The sequence below is a fragment of the Echeneis naucrates genome, chromosome 17 (assembly GCF_900963305.1).
Source record: "Echeneis naucrates chromosome 17, fEcheNa1.1, whole genome shotgun sequence".
Lineage (NCBI taxonomy): Eukaryota > Metazoa > Chordata > Actinopteri > Carangiformes > Echeneidae > Echeneis > Echeneis naucrates.
The window spans coordinates 12,014,754-12,038,864 of record NC_042527.1 but is presented as its reverse complement, the minus strand read 5'-3'; the positions used below and the strand labels follow the sequence as shown (position 1 = coordinate 12,038,864).

General features: G+C 41.7%; 2 protein-coding genes across 2 annotated transcripts; one reads left to right on the top strand and one right to left on the bottom strand.

The window, feature by feature from the left end:
- Window positions 1–1,393: 1,393 nt before the first annotated feature.
- Window positions 1,394–3,365, bottom strand: LOC115057620 (zona pellucida sperm-binding protein 4-like). Its single transcript, XM_029524789.1, has 8 exons — window positions 3,080–3,365; window positions 2,794–2,981; window positions 2,498–2,595; window positions 2,266–2,423; window positions 1,999–2,191; window positions 1,771–1,915; window positions 1,628–1,703; window positions 1,394–1,467 (listed from the first exon to the last, which is right to left on the bottom strand). The coding sequence occupies exons 1-8, from the start codon at window positions 3,363–3,365 to the stop codon at window positions 1,394–1,396; spliced, it is 1,218 nt and encodes a 405-aa protein (XP_029380649.1).
- A 562-nt stretch (window positions 3,366–3,927) lies between these two features.
- Window positions 3,928–21,263, top strand: clcn2a (chloride channel, voltage-sensitive 2a). The gene is made up of 24 exons (XM_029524788.1): window positions 3,928–4,081; window positions 7,456–7,587; window positions 8,165–8,293; window positions 8,619–8,752; window positions 9,039–9,119; window positions 10,650–10,673; window positions 11,182–11,260; window positions 12,383–12,508; window positions 12,734–12,818; window positions 13,173–13,274; window positions 13,895–13,979; window positions 14,907–15,062; window positions 15,161–15,230; window positions 15,318–15,428; window positions 15,907–16,120; window positions 16,287–16,420; window positions 17,116–17,345; window positions 17,701–17,812; window positions 17,939–17,985; window positions 19,115–19,183; window positions 19,709–19,747; window positions 19,840–19,944; window positions 20,532–20,618; window positions 20,748–21,263. The coding sequence occupies exons 1-24, from the start codon at window positions 3,928–3,930 to the stop codon at window positions 21,261–21,263; spliced, it is 3,021 nt and encodes a 1,006-aa protein (XP_029380648.1).
- Window positions 21,264–24,111: the final 2,848 nt, after the last annotated feature.

The window sequence follows — 24,111 nt, the reverse complement described above, 5'->3', positions numbered from 1 at the left end:
AGCGTAACAGAACTGGTAGTCAAAACTACTGATGAATAGAATTTTTGTCATAAACAGTAATATTTAAATTTACAAATTAAATGAACAAATCCACTTGCCAGTAACAATGGATTTTTTTTAAGTAAATGTTTGAACTATTTGAATCAGCAGTTGGGCCACCTTGTAGACTGCAGACCAGGAAGGTAAAATTCATTGTGTTGCTACAATGACAGTAAAGAATCTTGAATCTTTTTGCTACGTGTCATCCCCCCTCTCTCTCTCCCCAACGCCGTCACTGCTGCTATAATAGAGAGGCAAAAAACCTCCCCAAAAAACTATGTATTTAAATTGTAACTTGAATAAAAAAAAAAAAAAATAAATCAGTGATTCCATGATGGTATGTTACATTTGAATGCCTTGCAGTGTTTCAGACATATTGACCACCCTGGTGTGAAGGTTGTGTTGTCTTTGTATCAGCAAGTCAAACATGACATGGGAAAGGTTTGTCATTTCACATTAAGAAAAAAAAAAATGGACTGACTCCAAACCCAACTTTCACTTTCCAAATGAACTGTAACAATACTTCAATAGCAAGGACTTAAAGAAAGCTCAAAAACTTATGGACAAATATTGTAAAAACTGACAATTTACTATCCCACACTTGTTATCAGGTATATTTTGTTTTATTTTTTCCCCTTAATTGTATCTTCAGTTTATTTAAAAAAAAACAAAAAAAAAAAAAAACAAACCCACCAGTGTAATTGTAGCTTTAGCACAGTTGGTTGATGATAGTCAACTTAAACTTCCTTACATTTTAGCAGTCCACTCTTGTCAGTTTGCTTTGACAGCATTTTACCCCCCAGTGGTAAAATTAGTTTACATTTCATTGCCAGCACATTCATACAGCAGCTGTTGTGTCAACTCATGAGTGGTATCAGTAATTGAATTAGAGGTAGCATCTTCTGTTGAGGCAACAGTGGAGGAAAATGAGCATCCTGGATTGTCCTTTCAGCCAACAGAAACAAACCTATGCACCTGCTGTGTGTTCATGTGAGCAGAACGCCTGTTGGCATCCTGACCATCTCAAAGGGCGGGGGGGGGAGTTTGTGTGCAGAGCAGTGGTAGAGAAATGCAAGTTGGACTCAGAACACACATCTTAAAGGGACATGTGAGAGCGCTAGATCGCAGGGTGCCGTTTTACAGATTTTAGGCTATACCCAGTTGTAACATGCTGTTTCTCAGCATAGTCAGAGTTGCATTACCATAAATGTCTCAAACACTGCCTCAGCAAATGCGTAGCAGTAGTGACCTTCAGAAAGAATTTGACATGAACCATTTAAGCATGCACTAACAAGCTTTTATTAAAATTCATGGCCAGCCATTATGAAGTCATGTTTGAATGAGACATGGACCACTAGGCCTTCAGGATCACCTCTCTGCTGGAGACCAGGCCTCTTTGGTTTGAGGAATCTTTCTTTGCTGCCCTCTCTGTAAGAGAACAACATTTCACTTTAGATTTGTGTCATTTAGTAACATGGCAGGAAGCCAACTTTGTCTTGACCTGAAGTCAAGCAAGGCCAAAAGCTGCATAAGCCTGGTTGAACTTTATAGTATAACATTTGGCATTTCATCATTAGGATGTACTCACTTTTGCGATAGCATTGTTGTTCACATGAGTTTGCACTAATGGGGAAGCATACTGCTGCAGTACAGTGGATGAACACCTAAAGAGTATGCACATGTCATTAAGCAATTCTCGGCCATAGAGACTAATGTAATAATTGAACATACCATGTCCTGTTGAGTGAAGGTGTTTTGATCCACAAATGTGAACATTTTGACAATGAAACGCTTGTAATGTGAGGGGAAGTGAAGCCCAGAGGAGGCATCCACAGGCACCACTGTGGTCATGTAACGGTCATCATAGTAGGAGCACCTGTAGCCAAGATAAAACAGATTAGCCAAAGCAACAAACTGAGGGTTAAACCCAAGTTAAACGAGGCAGTCAATTTATAATACCCATCAACCAGAAGGTCCCATTGCGGCAGGGTGTCAGGATTTGCAGTGGCGGTAGCCCAGCAGTGCTCCAGGTTCAAGACAACATTGGGGTCAGACCTCTCCAGGAGTCGCACCTCAACGTATACTGGTTCCCTTAGCACTTTGGTGACAGGATAGTCTTCTGGAGTGTAGAAGGAGCTGTATGCTGCCACCTCTGAAATTAGAGGTCAGTTTCAGTTCGATTTACACATCAGCTGGCATTTAAGCCAAATCTGTCATGTCACTCGCCTTCCACACATCCCTTGGCATGACACTGCCCATTGCCCAGTCTGAGCTCCAGTGTAAGGGGTCCAGCAGCAGCCACTGGCACAGGGGGAGGAAGGCCATTCACTTCCATGACAAGAGCCTCCACAACTGTGCTAGAGTATCTACACTGGAACAACAACCTGTTGAGAAAAGAAATTGACATGTTAAGAGATAAGTGGTCACAAGACCAAGGAAGCAGATTTTGTAAACTCACTCAAAATGACTGTCCCTTGTGATTGAGCCTCTGGGTCCAATTCCCACCTCATAAGAGGAGGACATGTGATTCTCATACACCACAAAATCACTTTCCTCCTGCAGAAAGAGGAAGCATTAAGCTTTTGGGCCAAGAAAATTAAAGCCTGCATTTCCAGTCTGGAAACAAAAAGCAATTTGCATCAAAGAAAGGCTATAAGAGGCCCAGTCTAGTTTCATCTTTAAATTTAAGCCACAGAGTGTTATCAGAAGCATATCCTTAAAACATGAGGGCAATAAGCCAAAGACTTCACTCACCTTGAGTGTAGTGCCACATGCAGTCACAGGAAACTGAAAGAGGGCATAGGCAGGAGTGACACTAACGGTAGTACAGGCAGGGTTGTTCGTTTCCAGCAGGCTGACTGAATCCACATCTATTTCAGGGACAGTGGCATCACGAGCCACAGCCACCACAAACTGGCCATCCCTGGTACACTGTACAGTCACTGGGTGAGACAAACAGATGTTGCAGTAGTTTTTTTTAGTCACTTACAATGGAACATTTGGATGAGAAGCACATGAAGCTGTGTAAGAGCACAGATACCTGCTTTTCCATAATAGCACTGGTGTCCATCAAAGCAGCAGTTGATGTTTTCACACTGCTCAGCCGTGATATCTGAAGTTCCACACTGGAGCTTGTCATGCTCCTCCACAAGGCATTTATCAGAGGGAAGTGAAGGTGGAGGAACTATCAACTGTTGTTGAGGTGGCTGCGGAGAGAGCGGATAGTGCGGTTTCTGCTGCGGCAACATCCAGTAACGTTGAGCAGTAACGTCACAAACTAAACCAACGACAACCACCACACCAAACAGATACTTGAAAAGCTCCATTATGGTGTCAGTAACTAAACACTGACCAAAACTGCAACAGTAACTCCTGCACTGGAGGAGCAGCTTTTATACTTGACTGATGGGCCGTGGTTTGCTGGACTGCTGCCTCTGATCGTTAGGAGTCAATTGTGTGGCAGGCCTGCTGAGTTAATCAGCTGGGAGCTGACAGGTGGAGCTTATTGTCTGCTCCTCAGTCACAGAAACAGTCCTGACACCACTGTAGAGTCAGTGCTGAGCATTGTGACTCGCTCATTGTGTGTGTCGGTGTGTCTGTCTGCGTGTACGTGCGTGCGCATGCTTGCTCCAATTCATCTAGGGATAACCTACTGTAACAACGACAGAGATACTGAATTTAAAACAATCTGTAGAGTCAGACAGACTTGAGAGAAGCTGTTAATTGTTTGAATTGTTTGAACTGGTTGATTTGAAACCTCGGTGTTTTTATAGAAGCTGACAATCTCCCTTTTGTGTGAAGTGAACAACACGCTGGATCACTCTGAGACTCCCCCCCACACACAGTACCTGTATAAAAGTTCTCTTTTTCTGTCCTTCATATACACAGATGTATGGGCGGTACACCCAGGAGCTGGGTGTGTATGCCAAGGAGGAAGCAGCCCGCCTACGGGATGGAGGAGGACTGCGGAGGAACGCTAGTGTTCGTAGTCGTGCTTCAGATTTACTGGAGTATGAGAAAGACCCTTGTGCAAAATGCCAATGTAAGTAAGTTATGTTCATGTAACCAAATCTTCTCTGGTGTGTACTTGCAGGTAGTGTAGCAAACAGCCATGTCCTGGAGGTCAGAATAAAGCAGTGCTCAATGCATGTAAACAGAGTGGACCCGGTGTGTGTGGCACCCTGAAGCAGCAGATTGCAGCGCTCTAGAAAGAGTGAAAATTGTGCGAAAACATTAACTTCCTTTAAGTATAGGAGAGTGGCTACCTGACACAGGGAAGCGGGGGGTGGGGGGGGGTGGGCATGATTAAATGTGACTGATCTGAGCAATGACCTCCAGCCAACAAGGCTGTCTCAATGTCAAACAAAGACAGCCCCCTCTGCTGGCTGCCAGTGGCCATCCATGTAGATGTCTGCATGATTGTCTGCTTTGCTCTAAGTGCATTTTTGTTTGTGTGAGCAGATCTCTGATCTGAACTGTCAGATTATTTTACGTCCAGTCATCCCAGATGACTGCAGATAAGGGAGTGGCACCAGCACTTCAGACTGTGGTACTCAAAAATAATAGTGAAGCATTGTGACTCTCTCGTGTGTCTGTCTGTGTATGTGTGCACATGCTTGCATCCTACAAGTTATTGAGATCTAGGGATAATCTGCTGTAGCAATGACAGAGATACAGAATTTAAAACAATCTAAGTCAGGTTCCCAAACTTGGCTGGACTGAACCTTTAAATCTAAAACAATAATTATTATCCTAAGACACAAAATAATGTCAGAAAAATCGAGAAAGGGGAAAAAGGAGAGAAAGGCAGTGTTTTTTTTGTTTTTTTGTTTTTTTTTAAACACATGAAGTGAATCATGGTAATTTTCCAGGCTGTGACTCTGCCTCTTTGCCCTTGTGACTGGTGATCTGAAGCTCGATAGACTGCACCATAGGTGAAAGCTACACTATATCAGCTCAGGCTCACTCGCCGGCTGTAATGGAAGCCATTTAAAATAATCATTCTCAGATCAGGAGCCAGCCAGAGTGATTTGTGTGCTCACTGTCTGCCTTCTGTGTGTGCTTGTAGATCAAGAGGTGTTTGTATATTTAGATGCTCAGGCTGGACAGCTTCTACTTCTGTCTTGTTAGGTAATGTGTCAAGACAGAGCTGTTAGATATGGTGGAATAGGGAGTTTTAATGTTTTCCCCTCTCATCTGTGTATCTGTGTGTGGGAACATAATCTCTGTGGGTGAGGGAGTACAAGTGTGTGCTTCTGTTAAGATCAGTAACTGAAGCTGTAGCTTTCGAACAAGACAGCCTACACATGCAGTGAAGGGCTCTGCTGTCGGTCGTGATGCGGAGCTAAAAAGCGTCCTGCCTCACTGTGTTTATTTTGAATCACTGAGTCAATCATTCTGGGATTTCATAGCTGACGTTACTCAGATCTCTGTCTAACAGTGACTCCATGGATCAGCATTGTGCGCTATGTCACGTGTGATGTTTGTCAGGTGATGCAATGCAGGACTAACAGAGTTGGGGAAAATGTTTGGCATTGGTTGTGATTTTTTATTTATTTATTTTTTTTTTTTGTATGGGATAAAAAGACATCTGTGAATACCACTGAGCCTGCGGATGTGAGCATAAGCCAAGATGTACACGGAAGTATGGCAGGTGCCAGAGTGTGTGTGTGTGTGTGTGTGTGTGTGTGTGTGTGTACACGCGAACACGACAGTCACATACAAATTTATGTGTGAAATGTCCACACCCCTTAGAAAAATAATAAAGAAAACGTGCACACCATGAGCACGTTCTCTGGTGGAGCCAGGTGGCCTGGCTACCAGGCAGGTTACCCCATCATGCACACAGTTGTGTCCCACTTCCCCCAGGAGGCTCTCCTCCTCCCCTGGAGCCTGAATCCTACTACACTGCTACAACAGGCAGTATTTATGTTTATGGTCATGTAGAGCGTGACTTCTTTCCTGTAACGACAAACAAATATTGTACAAGAATCTAGATAAGAGCTTAAAAATGTACAACATGGTTCTTATAGGTTAAAATTTCATTTTCAATTTTCAATAAATCTCATGATACAGCAGAACATGGCATGGCAATAAAACAAAATTTGAATCTGTCTGTGAATGAATCCTGAACTCTCCACCCTGTCTGTGGCACCCAGGGTGTTGTTAAAACTGAACGTGTCAAGTTTTTGTTTTTGTTTTTTGTTTTTTTCAGAATGATATAATGTATGAACTTCCTTTTTTTCCCTCCGTGGTACTGGGGTGTTCTCCAAATATACAAACGTGGGAAAGTGGTGCTTTTGTTGGTCTATTTTCAGGCCTTATTTCACTGTGTTTCCCTGAAATTAGCAGGCAATGTTACATCTTTTCAAAAAGAAAAGGAATGAAAATGCTTATTTTATATCTTACATTAAGAAAATTGATATATTTGGGCCATTCAGTTGCTGTTGTTTGTTTTGTCGCTGATAGTTACAGCTCTAAATGCCACGGATTACAGAGCTGTGGCTCATGTGAAACTTTTGAACAGTAATATTATGGCGATCTAAACCACAGATGACTCCACATATGGCTCTGACTGCCCAGGGAAAATTAAATGTGTTAGTTATACACATTGTTTGTCGTGGTATCAAAACTTTATCCTTTAATAAACATAGTCTGCCTGATTCATGTCTTTGTGCCTCTCTCTCTGTTTGCCATTATCCACACATCTGTTGCTCTGTTGGTTTCTCCGTAACAAATGTCAGTAAATCAGCTCCAAGCAGGACAGTTTAAAAAAAAAAAAAAGGCAAAAAAAGCTTAAGATATCACGAATTTAGCATTTTTATGACATATGCTTCTGGAAAATGTGTTGGTAGCACATTTTTAGTTCTCTCTAGAGATGGACACATCTATGAATGCTCTGGATATTGAAGTGAATTCCAGGGTTTGGCCATGTCCACAGACGAGAGAGGAAATAGTTCAGTAATGCTTATTTTAGCTGACCTACCTCAGAATTATAGATTATAATGTAATGGTTAGAATTTATAACTATGACCCAGCTTTATTATGTCTTCATATTCACATTTTTTGAGGTGGATGAAGATAAAGTGCTGCTGCCACTCTTGTCATATTCACCAAATAATAACCTCTGCTTATTGTGTTGATCAATCTGCCTTTCATGTAATCAACTTCTTCAGTTTTTCTCTAATATATCATATGTGCTGTGTGTTTGCTTGTGTTTCGGTTTATAGTATTACAGTATGAAGCACTCTTAATTGCCTTTTTATATGAATACACACGTGCCTTGTCCTCCCTCATCCAAGTCCTGACATTATTTTTTTTCCCTTTCTGTCTTCATGCATTTGCCTTTTTCTTCTCCTTCCCCTCTGACAATACCCATTGCATCATTAAGCCTGCTCTTTGTCTCTGTGTACTCAGTGTGTGCATCCCGCTGCCAGAAGTTCCTGATCTCACGGGTGGGTGAAGACTGGATCTTCCTCATTCTGCTGGGGCTGGTCATGGCTCTGGTCAGCTGGGTTATGGACTACGCCATTGCCTTCTGCCAAGAAGGTATGAAAGAGACAGAAAGTCAGAGAAAAAGGCCTTAAAAGGACAGATAGATGGACAGTGAATGCAGGACTGTTCTTAGAGAGGCAGCACAATGATGGCCATTTTCTTTTTAAGATAAAATTTCAGTTTTTCATGCCAATCAGGCATTTTGTAAACTATGACAATGAGAACAGCGTGCCAAACCTTATTGATGGTGACCAGTTGGAGTACGAAGAAAACAACGTAGCTCCTTGTTATATATGTCTTCAGTGGAAAGAAGTGGACAGAATAGAAAGAGATAGACATGTTCACATTTGCAGCTTGTGTGGATTTCTCTGTAAAAGTAGATTTGCTCTTCCTCAGTGTTTTTTAAAAATGGTTACTTTGTCTGGAGAGCTAAATGATGAATGAGGAGGAGGTCACCAGTTTGCTAAAGGTGAAGGACAGTCCATGAATAAGGATAAGCGTTGATAGATGTGGGAATAGGCTTTCAAATAATTAAAATTTTCTGCTGCAGTGTGCTGTTGTGAAGTTACTTGTGTGTGTGTGTGTGTGTGTGTGTGTGTGTGTGTGTGTGTGTGTGTGTGTGTGTGTGCAGCACAGAAGTGGATGCATGGTGGACTGGACAGTAACATGCTCCTGCAGTACATCGCCTGGGTCACCTATCCTGTGGTGCTCATCACTTTCTCAGCAGGATTCACTCAGATACTGGCACCGCAGGCTGTGGGTAAGACACACACACACTCTCAACTAATTTGTGCATTAACATATTTATGTCATAGCTCAAATTCATTGTCACATTTCTTTGTTTGAATAATGCAATTTGTCCTAAAGTGCACCATAAGACCTACAAGGACATGTGCAGCACGTATCCTGAAATATAGCTCTGATGAGCTCTGCATACAGAAAACTATATGAATATCAATCAGCCCCGCCCCCACCGATCATGATTTATTCTTCTCACCGCTCTATGTGTAATTGCTCTCTTTCAACCCATTCATTCGCTCCAATATGTCATCCCACTTGGCATCTTTGTGTTTTTAATTTTTCAGGTTCGGGCATCCCAGAGATGAAGACAATACTGAGGGGGGTTGTCCTGAAGGAGTACCTGACCTTTAAGACATTTGTGGCCAAAGTCATTGGCCTGACATGTGCCCTAGGCAGTGGGATGCCCCTGGGGAAGGAGGTAGAGGTTTAGATTTCCCTTCAGCTCTTCACATTAGTCTTTCTGATTGTGCAAATGAATAAATAGCTTGACAGCTTTTGAAGCTTCCTCTTGGGAGGATATAAGAATGCTCTTCTAAAGTCACTTGCTTTACAGATTTGGGGGATGTTGTTTAAACTAAATCTGAGCAGGGTATAACGCTGCAAAGATTTCTAATCATGTCTCTGATTTTGAGCATAGCATACTCTACTCACTGCGAAGATAACCTGTTTGGTAACATCCTTCTCTGTTCCGTCCTCCTTCTCAGGGACCCTTCGTTCACGTTGCCAGCCTGTGCGCTGCTCTCCTGAGCAAATTCATGGCTGCGCTCTTTGGGGGGATTTACATGGTGAGAATGGTAAACACTTTTAAATTGTTGTGCACATTTTAAGGCAAACAGGAGCACAAATTCCCACTTGTTCTAGCTACTGACCTTCAAGGACGTTCACTGATTATGCCTCTAACCACACACAAGTTTAATTAAGCGTCTTCTCGTGAAACATGAGATCAAAAATTTCAGTTGATCAGTTGAAGTATTTTTTTGTTTTATTTATCTCGTTTGATTATGATTAATTCATTGTTTTCAATTATTATTGATTGATTTTGTGATTAAGTAACTTATTCTGTTGCTGGATGGTCACAGTGTACTGGCAGACATTTATCATGCCACCCATCACTCGCAACTGTAAAGCCTGGATCTTTTAACCTTTTTTTAATGAAAGGAGGCGGGGGCAGGGTGGTAGCCCTTAAACACTCTCATAGTATACTGTACACAAATACACTCCTGGAAACTGGCTTGAACATCCACAGTGTGACCTGACAGCCAATGACCCGGTTAAGGACTTATTCATGAGCCATCCATAATTTGGGGATTAACCAGGGGAACACTAACCACTTCTTTGGCCAGCAGCCACTGCTGTGTGCAACGTGCCAATTTTTTTCCCCACTACAAGACATTTGTTTTAATTGATCTGAGAGCACTCATTCCAAATCTTGGTTCCAATTGACGATTAATATAGTTAGAAATATTTCTCTGATCTGTTTGGCCAGGCAAAAAAAAATAAAAAATCTCTACATGGTGAAAACTAGTCAGGACATCAGCAGTGTTAGCTTTAAAGTAATTCAAAATTAAATACAATATAACAATATAAGACAATTATGAAAAGATGGTATTTACTTGACATGACTTAGCCATGTGTATGAAGCTGCGTGTATACATCTTTCATATAAACCTAATGTACAGATATATGGATGAACCAGTAAACATAAAAATGTATGTCTTACATATGATTGAAGATAATAGGACATTGAAAAAAAGTCCAAAAGGAGAACAAAGAAAGAGACAACAGAAAACAAAGACAGCTGCACTATGAAAGGTCTTTTGACGTTTCTTTGACTCTCTGCCATTCTCCAGGACACACTCTGGCCTCCACTCATGTGAGGCCTCACCCTCGGCTCCTGTCTCTGTCTTCCCTGGATAATGTGCTGTATGTCTCCTACTGGGAGAGCTCTGCTCTATTTGCACCAACGACACCAGCACGCCCATCACTAACAGAGGAAGATAGACTTCAGTGATATGGAGGATGAACAGCACAGTTAGAAACACTCAAATAGTCCAGATGTCGACCACGGCCATAAAACATGATCAGTCCTGGAACGTGTTAATTCAGTCCAACGTAGAACCAAGACTGTGTTTGTTGAAGCTCATTCGCTGCATTTGATTTTGTGTGTTTTGGATAATGAGTTGGATGTTTTCCAGGAGAAGGATTAAAAAAAGGTAACCTCTCCACTCGCACAAAAAGCACTCACACATATTTCTCTTGTTTTTTGTTTGTTTTGGGTTTTTTCTTTTGGTTTTGTTTTGTTTTTACCGCTAAAGGAAGAGCCCTTTGAGGGCTGCAAGGTATGAACGCATGAGTCAGATAGTTTCTTTATTGCCAATTCCATCTTCATTAATAATCCATGTTGCCCATTTCAGAGCCCAAGAAAGACTGATGTCTTTCCATTTGTCTGCCCTGTGTTTGATTCTGTTCAGTGAACTGTCGCAGCAAGGCATCGATCTGTGTTGCCTTTGCCTCGATGCAAACATCTCATTCCATGATTTCAAGAGCCCTGTATTTTCAATTATGGCCTCCTATATCTCATTGCTCACATATGTCGTATCGATGAATGTGAGAAGGTTCAGCAGCAGCTCTACTGTAAGATTGTAACATTTGTAAAGAGTTGGCGACTTTGGATTTTCGTGACAGAGGCATTTTTGTATTGTGTATTTGTTGCATTTGCATGTACATCTACACTCGTTGGGATTTGAGTGTGTGCGTGTATTTTCTTGAATATACGCCTGTGTGTGTGTTTGTCTGGCTGTCTGGCTGTCTGTTCGTCTGTGTGTGTATCCGCCTCTGTTTGGACAGAATGAGTTGAGGAACACAGAGATGCTGTCGGCTGCCTGTGCGGTGGGTGTGGGCTGCTGCTTCGCTGCCCCTATCGGAGGTAAGAAAACATTCTTGCAACTCTCTGATTGAATAGTATCTAATTCTGGTAGATAATTATGGAAGCTAATTAGCCGAGGAGAATATTTACCCCGCTGGCATCAGAGGACACAAGTCTTCCTCAGCTCATCAGTCTAACTGATTCAGAGCAACATAGTGTACCTCAGCAGCCACTAGCCAGATTAATTGGTGCTTGAATACTCATGTTAAAAGATGCTTCCTCTTGTTTAAATGACCCTGAGAGCCTTCCCCTAGTGTCAACCACAGGGCAAAAATCACTTGATCATTCACTTCACAGTCCACATCAAGGTATCTTAAAAACTGCAGTGTTTGACTTTTACATACAAATGAACATCTGCTCCATTCAAGCCGTTGCCAAATATTTTTGCATTCATGATTAAAGCCATTAGTGCCATGTACATCTCCAGTGTACCCTCTACCTCAGCAGATGGAGTTGTCCACTTGTCTTCGAAACATTGATGCTCAAATTCAATTTTTCCCTGAGTGCCGAGAGGACTTCCCTTTTAGGATGGAAAGTTCCTTTGACCTACAAACAGTATCTTCAACTTAATTTTCTCTAAAGCCACCATAATACATTTCTTTTTCTTAAATATTATATATATATTATATATAATATTATATAAAACATTTCTACTAATAGTTCGATTGAAATAATCTTGACTCAAGATTTTCTTACAAAGTTTTTTATAAATAATAAATACTGTGATAAGCAGCATGAAAGTCCTGAGTTGTGATTATTTTGTCAGATTCTTGGCTGTATTGTCTGTGCAGAGTAGAAGAGAATAGATGCTCGTGGCTACACGTCCACTTGCAAGTGGAACTTGGCACATGATTGACATTGTGCATCATTCGCTTTGATCAACTGGACCAGATCACACTGTCATAAGGCACAATATATCCTGCACATTCACCAAGCAGAAGGACAGTTCAGACACATAAAACAGAACATCTTAGCAATTCAAAACAGCAAAAAAAACCCAAAACAAATTACTGTAATGGCTGGCAAGAACTGCCTTAAAATGGGGAGGCCTTAAAGTTTCATCAAGCAAAAGCTGTGATAAGTTTTTGGGTGGAATAAAATGTGCATGTTTCTGTCATGCAGGGGTGCTGTTTAGTATTGAGGTGACCTCAACTTTCTTTGCGGTGAGGAATTACTGGAGGGGCTTCTTTGCTGCCACCTTCAGTGCCTTCATATTTCGAGTGTTGGCAGTGTGGAATCAGGAGGAAGGTAAGATGGAAGAAAATCGTATTTCTTCTGTGTTCATGAATGGGATTTTTTAGTTTCTTTTCTAGAATCAATTTTCTCTCCGCGTATTGAGGCTTGGCTTGTGTAAAGTATGTGTGTCTCCTTTTGGCTTCATGTCCTGGATGACTTGTTCCATTTAACAGTCAGTGTAAAATCATTTTGCTTGCTAGTCTCCACACAATGAGAAAAATATTTGTTTTTCCTCAGAGACTATCACCGCTCTCTTCAAGACCCGTTTCCGTCTGGATTTTCCATTTGACCTTCAGGAGCTGCCAGCATTTGCCATTCTTGGGTGAGTGTGTGTCTCTGGACTGAGGCCACATTAAACTGGTCTCAGAGCAGTTTGGTCCCATGTTTAACAATCCCCCTCCCCCTACCCCCCAACACATTTGCACTCCTGAAATGAGTCTAAAGGTTAATTTGTATTTGACGAATGAGGCATGAAATGAACTTTTTCCTCAGCTAATTGTATATTCGATTAGCTTGATGTCACAATGTTTTAATAGCAGAAACAATGAATTAACATCAGTTAGATTCCTGTCAAAGTGCCCGACTTAACCAGGTGAAGCAAAAGCGATGCTGCATCAGTAGTGCAGTGAATCATCGCCTTCAGCAGACCAAACGGCTGTTTCTTTGTGCTCTTTAGGATTACCTGTGGTTTTGGTGGCGCTTTGTTTGTCTACCTGAACCGGCTGATTGTGGAGTGTATGAGGAAACAGAAGACTATTAACAAGTTCTTGCTGAGGAAGTGAGTATCTGATCCCTCATGTTTCTGCTCATTTTCCACTTTAGAGGAACAGTTTATATTGTTGAGAAATGTAGTTAATAGTTTACTCATACTCTTATGTCATGATCTGTATCTGTCGACACAGTAAATATGAGGCTAGCAGCTAAAGACTAGAAACACCAGCGGATACCTATTCTATCTCTGTCCAAAAGCAAGAAAATCTACAGAGCTTTTCTAAAGCTCACTCATGCACATAATATATTTGTGTCTCTTTTCTCGTTCAACACAGAGAGCGAATGTGTATTTCCTGAAATGCCAAAACATTCCTTTAAAAATTCCCCTAAATATTAAACATGTATCTCGAAAAGCTGCATTTAACCCATTAAGCTGTAATTCCACTCAGAAAAGATCAAAATCTTGCTCACGTTTCCTGAACCTCGTGTTTTAAAATTGGCTTGGTTGCCTTGCGTCGCATTATTAATGCAGTTTTGGGACATTCAGGTAAAGTGCTTGCATGAATTGTGTCACTTGTACCCACATAACAGGGAGCTATTTTCAACCTTTGCATCCTCACCAAGTATGCATATACAGTGTGACAAGTGCACCAATTAATGACCCCACAGTCCCTCTCTTCCTGTCAGGCGTCTGGTGTATCCTGCTCTCGTCACCCTGTTCGTCTCCACACTCACGTTTCCTCCGGGCTTGGGGCAGTTCATGGCTGGACAGGTGAGAATGTGCTTTCACACTCCACTGACAGTCTGAAAGCATGTCGCTGTTGTTGCTGAAAACATGACGGTAATTTAAAATGACGTGAGAGCTGGTGTCAGGTTGTTGGTTGATTATGTTACCAAAATCAAATATTTTTTGAAATTGTTTTGAACAAGTTACAAATGTTATTGTTATTGTGTTTCTGCCCAGGCTCCTTAACCTGCTGAATGATAAGTGTAGCTAAATGCAAACACCTCCGGAATCTGCAAAAATACAGCGTCAGGTTCACAGGGAGTAGATACAGGCACATTGTGCTCTGCTCCCGCAGGAAAAGTTAAATAAGTGTCAAAAAAAGTGAAATGGAGTTTGAGCTCTTGCAGGCAGAGTTCCAGAGCACACAGTTTTTTTTGTTTTTTTTTTCCAGCCAAACTTGCCCTTGCACCTGCTACACTGCAAAGTCATCCTGCGTAACAAGCAATTTGGTTTCATTTTCAGTTTTTTAGACTTTAAAAACTGGTGAGATGCGATATTTTTTTTCTTCAAACAAGTTCATTGTTGCACCTTCAAAATAGATATTTATTTTTAGAAATCATATAATTAGTGGAGCGTATTGGAACCAGACAAAATGATCTGCAGGGACTGACTGTCAGTCAGCTTGTCCAGCACTTTGGTTTAGACCAACTTCAACAGCAATCAGATTCAGACGATCTTTGTTCTCAGCGGAAAAATTCTTAAAACATAAATGATCCACTGATTATTATTTTTATTATTTTATTCTCCCCCCGCCCCTCAGAACAATCAGGTCAAGTCTCAGTAGACCAAACACCTTCAGAACAATGACAGCTTAATTCTCATCAGCCTGTGTCTGCGAAACATCATCATGGTAATATTGTCACAAGGAAACAGCCCATTCAAATAACTTTCCCCTCCCTTTTAACCTGTCAGCTGACGCAGCACGAATCTCTGGTCGCACTGTTCGACAACCGCACATGGTGCCGTCAAGGTGTGGCCGAGGAATTCGACTATATCAGCCACCACCACGCCTGGAAGCACCCCCAGGTCAATGTCTTCATCACACTCATCCTCTTCATCATCATGAAGGTAGGCCATAAATATGTAGCATCTGATTATGACAGTAATTCATGCAGTAATTTTTTTTCTTTTAGGATTTTCCAAACAAACTTCTCTTCTTATTTCAGTTCTGGATGTCTGCTGTGGCCACTACCATGCCTGTTCCATGTGGAGCCTTCATGCCAGTTTTTCTCATTGGTGAATAAAATCTCCTTCTCTGTCAATTCCCCTTGTAGCTGCAAGAACTTCTTAAAATAACTTGTTGTGTCTGTGTGTGATGGACAGGTGCAGCATTTGGCAGACTTGTCGGAGAGATCATGGCAGCCATGTTTCCTGATGGCATACATGCTGACGGCACCGTATATCCCATAGTTCCTGGCGGTTATGCCGTAGTTGGTGAGTTGCTCTTTTTCACTCTATTTTATCATTTGATATCAAATTGCCTTGATAACAGAGTTTCCTTCCTCTCTCCTGCATGATTGAAATCACTGCCTCTGTAGAGCTGCAGCCATTTTTATCACTTCATACCAGCTTATAGAATGTGAGTGATGAAAATGGATTCCATTTTAAATTCAACATTACATTTTGGATCAAAGTAAAATAGAAAATCGTTCAACACAAAATTGCCACGGTCATGACTCACTGGTTAGTTTGACAAGATGCCGTTAAATGTTATGTATTAAAGTGACATCCAGCAGAAAACCCTGTTTGGTTTGCAGTCTTGCAGTAAACTCCTCCCTGATTAATTGTGCGCAATTATTGTCTAATTTTTAATTCCTGTGGAAAATATAATTGATTGCACATTGAATCCTTTTCTCCTGTTTAGAGAGATGCAAAAAGTGAGCTCTCTTTAAGTCATCCCCATCCTACACAGGTGCTGCAGCATTGTCTGGAGCAGTCACCCACACTGTATCCACAGCGGTCATCGTGTTCGAGCTGACCGGTCAGATCTCCCACATCCTGCCTGTAATGATCGCCGTCATCCTGGCTAACGCCGTGGCCCAGGCACTCCAACCATCTCTGTACGACTCCATCATCCGCATCAAGAAGCTTCCTTATCTGCCTGAACTAGGAATGGGTCATCACGAGTGAGTCAGTGTATCTGGTCTCTTTCCCTGCTGGTTCTGTTTCGGTGCTCAGAGCAGAGTTATCCCTGGTTTCTTAATTCTTTACCTTTACCTAGTGAGCCTATGCCGCCGTCTCTTCTTTTTTTTTTTTCCAATCCTCTTTCTTATCCCCTCCTCCGTGTCTCAGGAAGTATAATATCCGTGTGGAGGACATCATGGTCAGGGATGTGCGCTACATCACTCTTAACTCATCCTATCAGGACTTGAAGGAGATGCTGTTGACTAGTCAACTGAAAACATTGGCCTTGGTAGAATCCAGAGGTGAGGGCATCCACAATGTACTGTATGTATGCAATTATGTTTAATTTGTTTTGTGCCTGGTCTCCTAGGTCTAAAGTTGGGAAATCCTAATAACTCTGCATAGATTACAGGAGCAACCCTTGTCTGCTTCAACAAAATAATATCAACTGCATTGCGCAGAGCCTTGACCTCAATCCCATTCCTCTTGAGATAAAGTGGAATGATCCCAGCCTTATCACCTAACATCAGTATTGAAGTTCATTAATGTTCTTGTAGTTGAATGGAAGCAAATCCCCGCACTCAGGTCTATAATCTGAAGGCTGAAACCAGAAGAGCCAGAAGCTGTTACAGCAGATACATCACAACAGAGGCATGATAAATGTACACAATAAGGCTGAAATGTTTGTCTGGATACTTTTGAGCAATGTAACAATGTAATTTTTTTTGTTTGTTTTTTGTTTTTTGTTGTTACAACTAACATGGGAGCAATCTTTCACAGACAATTTAATGTGCCTTTTATTGTTAAATGGATTCATTTTATACAAATGTTTATTAGAAAACATATTTGGATTTCAAATGAATTTTTGAAAGACGTTTTGCGCTCTTATGTGGTCATTATCACCTGTCAATGTATTTCTTTTTTTGTGATTTTTGTTTGTTTTGATCTGTATCACTAACACATTTTCTATCACTTTCTTTCTTCCTTCACCCTTCAGACTCCATGATCCTGCTGGGCTCCATAGAGCGACTGCAGCTTCAGTCTCTGCTCGCTCTTCAGCTGGGACATCAGCGGAGACTGGAATATCTCCGCCAGCAGGCTCAGGACAACGGCACCCACGATCTCCCAGCCCAGACCAGCATGACCACAGACAGCACCCCCAGTTCGCCCTGCACCCACACTCACACCAACTCCTCGTCCAGTGCTCGCCAAGGTGTCCGCTTCCTGGTGAGCACCCAACAGGTGTGAGGCGTCCGAGGGTGCCAGGGCTGGGCTGGGGCAAAGTCTGGCTTTGGTTGGGTTGTAGCGATAGACTAAAATTGGATCAGAAATGCATGTATGAAGCATGTAGCAATAGGTAAAGGCACAGATGGAGTTTATGGACAGCTGTTGTGGTAAGTGTTTTCGAACTGTATACATGCCATTCATTTCTCCTTGACATTAACACGAGTCTTCTGTGTCTCTGTCGTCTGTGCCCTTACCTGTGCTGTTCTGTTTGTTTATGTGCATGTGTTCCTGTGTGTGTGTGTGTGCGCGCGCGCACTTGTGTCTGGCTTCTTCTCTTAATATGTTGTCCATGTAGATCTCCACAGAGGAGTCCTCTTCCTTCAGCCCAGTGGTTTCCAATGTTCAGCTCCCGCTGAAATCCGCCTTGAAAACGGTGTCCGCCATCAGCGACACGGAGACGCCAAACAGTACGTAGTGCACACGCAGTGGGACGCTGACAGGAGCACTGATATGGGGAACAGAGCGCTAACGGATTTCAGGAAAGATCACAAATCAAGCTTAATAAAACATTGATTGTTGTTTTTCTCTCTGAGGCTCTCAAACCCTGTCCTGTGCCGACCAAGACAAGGAACTGTTGGAGGTGAGCATAAAACATCTGCAACGGTGAAGGAATGTGATGTGTATTGTGTATCTGGGTGTGCGTGCTCTCTCTGAGTCCACGCATATACTACACTGCTGATGGGCAGGATCCACCCACAGGCAGCAGGGTTTTCCTGTGAGAGCTCCCCCTTCTCATGCAGCTTCTACTGCCAGTCAAACGTTTTTGAACATCCTACATTTTAGCATTCCTGGTGAAATTTATCCAACCAACATTCAAACCCTCAGAAGTATTTCTTATTTTCTATATTCTAGTGTAGCTCAATGTTTTCAATTATACTAAATTTGTCAGTGCCAATTTTGGGGAAACTTGTATAGGGTTGATATTTAACTTTATAGTGAGAGAGATCAGACATCCGGTGTTGCCAAAAATGTGTTTCTTGGCTTGAATATTTCACGCAGTTCACCTATCACATAACCCAGAAAATGAAACTCTTTTGAAACTCATTATTCAGTTAGTATATTGACTATTAATCAGTTATTCCACTGCTATTAGAGTACTAAAAAACATGTTCTCGGTGTGTTGATGTATCTCATTTGACTCAATTTGTACCTGCCTCTTTCTTTCTGTGACATGTAAAATATCTTTGTCTTTGCCTATAAAGCAGGTTTAAGCAACATTAATATAAATCTGGTTGCTGAGTGTAACCTCATTATATTGGTTCTCTTAATTAATTCACGTTTGACAAATAAGCATCACAATTTCCTATATATTCTGTCTGTCTGCAATACAAATGAATAGAAATTACATATGCAATTAAAATTCAAAAAACTTTAAGATTATATTATTATTATATTATAATACCCAAATATCTTTGAATGTTATTGAGGAGAAGTTTGATGGGAAACGATTACGGCTCAAGCTGCCAAAATGCTGAGATATATGATGTTTAAAGCCTTTTTGCTGGCAGTGTTCTCGTGCAGACTTTGTGCCCTAACCTCCATCTGCGGTGTCGCAATTGTACCCTTTCAGCAACATTGCGCTCACATCACAGCAGCTTCTCTCAGCAGAAGTCGGACCGGGATGTAATGTTACAGGGGTAAAACTGTCCGCCTTCACTGATGCTTTGTTAATGTTGTGCTGTGTTGATGCTTCTCCCCCTGGCTGGAAGAGCCCGGCTGGGCCGGCTTCTCCTGAAAAAAGAAAGCCCAAGCCCAAACGAGTGAGGATCTCCATGGCGGTAAGATTGTCTGCCTCCTAGAGACTGTTGCTAAGTAACCGTTGCCTTGCGACACGTACGTAGTGAGTGGTGCAGCAGGCAGCAGTAGGGCGGCTTTACAGAGAGAGCAGGAGAATGTGTGTGTGTGTGTGTTTAAGTGGTTTTCAAGTTTGTTTTTGTTAGTTTCATCATCTTTTACTTGAAACAGTTGTTAATTCTTGTTCTGTGTCTGGTTAAGTGCTTTTTGTTTTTTTTAAGATGATTAATTCCTGCTGTTATTGGTGCTGTCATTGATCAATGATTCTCTGCATTGTTCAATCAATAAGCTCGGTTCATTTTTGACTTTATTTGTCAAAAGTGAAATGGGTTTTGCAGGAAGGTATAAACTCATATTTACTTGAGAAACTCTAGTAGACAAAACATGTCAAAGCTTTACACAACATAAATATAAACAGATAATCCCCTCGGGGGTATTGCGTACAATGGTGTGTAGCTCTGGTGTGAGGTCTCACTGTGTGTGACTGTGTCTGCTTTGTTTTCTTTTAGGATTCTGCTGAAGTGGAGGACTGCATGACTCCATCTGAGGTGAGACAAATACAGACATAAGCAAAAACAGCATTGAAAATACGGTTGTTCTTAGTGACAGCTCAGACATTTTCAGCCGTATCTCTTCTCAGATAGCAGAGTGGGAGGAGCAGCAGCTTGATGAACCGGTGGATTTCAAGAACTGCAAGATCGACCCTGCACCCTTCCAACTAGTGGAGCAAACGTCCCTGCATAAGGTAGAATAACAACTTTGACTGGGATCAGACTCAACTGTATCACTGCAGGAACATCCTGGCTGGACAGACGTGAGGTTTTGGGGACAAAAATAGCTGCATTTTTCCCCCATTCTCTGCTTTATTTTGACATCTCACCATGTTTCTCTTCACACGGGCCCAGAGGAAAACAGAGCAGTGCTTTTTCTTTGTACAAAGATGTAAACACAGCAAAGCGATGGAGGGAAGATGATTTATTTCATTCCAGTGAACCTGCAACCGTTTTTCTGTCACCCTCGGGGCAAGAGCACACAACATCAACCTCTGCACAACACGCTCACCCTCTTGCGACCAGCTGGAGCAGAAAAAGACACTACATAATTGCTTTTTGTGTTTTTCCTTCTTTGCATTCAGCTCTGCATGCCACACAAATGATGAAACACCAGCAGCTATGACTTGTCCAAAGTGTAATTTGCCGTGAGTTTATGATTCTGTGCTGGCCTAGTCTGACACGGTGACAGTTTTCTGCTGTGCAAAACTCAAACAAACAAAATTGAAATAGACACCCTGAGTGTGTATCCGGGCGCTGGCCCATCTCTCCTCCTCCACAGACGCACACCATCTTCTCTCTGCTGGGTCTAGATCACGCCTATGTGACGAGTATGGGGCGTCTGGTCGGAGTCGTCTCTCTCAAAGAGGTTTGTTACTTTCACGTATTAAGATCTTATGACAGAGTTTTTTGTATCTATTCATTAAATGTTCCCATTCACTTTCCTCCCTCTGGCTGTGCTCTCTTTCCTTATCCATGCTGTTTCTTGGCTTTGTAGTTGCGAAAGGCCATCGAGGGCTCAGTGATTGTGACTGGAGTGAAAGTGCGCCCTCCGCTGGCCAGTTTCCGAGACAGTGGGAATACCACAACCGTGTCCGAGGTAACTGAACTACACAAGCTGTGCATCCGCCACAGGGGGCTGTCGTTGCCACGGGAACCCAACCCACCTGACGTAAAGGACCAGCCTGATCTCCCCTACAAAGAGATCCCCGTCAACTTCTCAGACCAAACCAGTTTGCAGTTTGAAACCAGCCCCGGTGACATCACAAATCAGTCGTCTGAGCTGGTGCTCCAGGAGAGCCCCTCATTCACCGAGGACCAATCAGAGTTTACTTTTGACTGCAGCCCCTCCCACACTGAGGAATCAGAGCTGGCCTGTGACTATGACCTCCCCAGCCAAACTCCAGAGCCAGACGACCTCGAGGAAGAGCAGGGCAGTCCACCTCTGAACATGGACCATTCACAACCTGAGGGCGAGGGTGAGCCTGTCCACACAGAGGATCCATCAAAATGATCAGATCCATAATATCTGCGAATGAATATTGACGTTTCTTACATTTGTAGAGGTCACACTCACCTCCAAGTCCAGCCTAGGTACCTGAGTTTCTACTGATGTTGTGATGTAAGTGAGCGAGTGACCGTGAGCATGAGTAGATGTGACACTTGGTATTCTACTGTGCAGATGCCTGTTCAAAGGATAAATCTGGTTTTATTCTATAAATATTTTATTACCGTCAACAAACCCCTTCTAAAGACCAAGAGAGCCAGGTAGTCTTGTAATACTCTCTGAGAGACCTGCCCTATCTCTGACTCTCAGCTTCAACTCTGTCAAACTTATTGAGGACATGAATCTTTAAAGACAAACTCCGCTGATTTTTTTTTTTTCCCTCCCCCCCACATCTCACTTGTCACTTGAGTCGGTATCAGATGGGTTTGAGGACAACAGTGATGTTCATTTCACAAGTTTTCAGGCATTGAATTGAACAGATGACATTGGAGAACTTGCATTGCAGGTAATGCAAGCCACTGTTTCTCTTTCTTTTAAACTATTCATTGTGAGTTACACAGATGACAAAATAATTAAATCACACAGTTGGAATAGCTCTCTTGCCCAGTTTTATTGTAATAAGAAAAAAGGCAACAACCCTAACCCTTACCATTATGAAAATTATTATTTTATTTATTATTATTAATTATCCATTTAAAAAAATAGATAGAGATAGCGATAAGTGGACACTAAGTTTTGGCAAACAGAACAGAGAAACTGATCTGCGGGTTATTACATCAACGGGATAATTAAACACTTTCAAGTTAAATCCAACATTATTAATAGCTTTTTAATTGTTGTGACGACAATAAGCTATATTGTACAAAGGAATAAACTATAACAGGCTCTGATTACACAGATACTGGTTTGGTCTTTTCATGGGATTTGATATAGAATATTTCCAGCTTCATCTATTAAGTGTGTTTGAGTCTGTGTGTGCTTTGTTTGTGTTTTTTGTGTGTGTGTGTGTGTGCTCGCAAGAGACTTTTCGGCATCTCCTTTGCCATGCAGAAATCGGGTTCACATAAACAACCATGAGAGAGAAACAAGTCACATGCAAATAACGGAAGATGATAAATAAAATGGTAATATAATACAAAAGAAAGCACAGCGGAACAAAGACATGGAAAAACATTGTAATGAGCACACGATGGTACAAATTCAAACAAACTACCTATTCACAAACGCTGGACTTCTACATCAGAAGGCTGACTCAGAATTATTGGAGGTATTTAGATATATTGGTGTTGGTGGTATATGTTTATGGGGTTATAATGAACTGAAAGGTGCTTTAATGGCAACAATAGCATTAATTTGCGCAGGCTCTCTTGTTTACAACACTAAAGGCTCTGCAGTTACATGTATCAGCTCATATTTGTATCTTTATCAGCCCCATTACTCTTATCAGCTGGGATCTATTCACACAAAGACAAAGGCAGCTTCCAAAGGTCCACCAAGCTTAGTACAGGGCTCCAACTAATAGTAAAGCATATTGAAATTACCATGAATTTAATTTACTGCAGGCTCCAGCATCCCCCTCGACCTGGAAACGGATAAGCAGAAGAAGATGGATGGATGAATGAATGAATGAATGAATAAATAAATAATTTACTGCACACATAGCCTCGTTTGGCTTCACAGGGGCTGATCCAATAAGGGCAATGCAGACTGTCAGTCTTGTTGTTCGACACTGCCTCTGCGTCTCCTGCTATGTTAATTTACTGTGTTTAATGTGTTTCTAGCATGATACAAAGAACAATCCTCCGAGCTCCAAGTGATAGGAAGATACTGGCTGTTGTATAGAGCACACAAACTCACACACGCACAATAACTGTATTGCGGCCTGTAGATATATTTACTTATATTTACAGAGTACATGTACTCAGTCTTGGCCTTTAATTCAATGTTGAAAAATGTCACTACTGTATGAAGTACAGTGATAACCCACAAAGCCCAAAAACTGTCGTAGAGCAAAGTGTGTGAGTCCTTGTTGCGACCTTGAATTGGTAATAAGTGATTTAGCTTCATGCAGCGATCTTGAGCCATAATCCAATCTTATGTGATATCACAGCAGCAGCAGCACAGATTCGGGCTCATTTTTGTCTGTAAATGGTTGTGCAACAACTTACTAATGTTTCAACTTTTTGTTTGCATATAGAATGTGTAGTAGTGCTCGCCATATACGATAACATATAAGGAGTTTAATGTAGAGTGTATAAGCTACCTTGCAGCAAATCTAGTTAAGCAATAAGTCTGTAGTATCTCCCTTTATATGGCACTGGCCTGTATATGCTTTGTACATATGAAAATACACAGAGGAGCTCTATGTACATGCTCTGTACATAGGAGAATTATGCATTTGAAATCCAACAGCCATTGTTATTTTTCAGAGAACATGAAGTTGTTTTTGTACATGAGTGAATGATTAAATTGAAAGACAAACACCTTTAAGAGATGAGTTGAGAAATTGTGTTTGTTCGTCGTGGGTTTGGTTTGTGTTCATGGGGAAAAAATAAAGGACAGAAAGCTTTTCTTTCCAAAAAGAAAAATCATATTTATATATGTAGGACACACAGACATTCAGTATCAAACATCCCCACCCCACATGACACAGCATGACCCAGAATAAAACAACACTACAAAATATCCATAGAAAACCAATGCAAGAGCAACACAGGACTCATCACAAAAAGATGTACAAAACTCAGTTTGAACAACAGCTTGACATTCTGGTTGGATTCTCCAATATGTATACATCGTGTTCTCAGAACTGATAGACTGCGGAGGGAGATCAGTACATGAAAGGCCTGGAGGA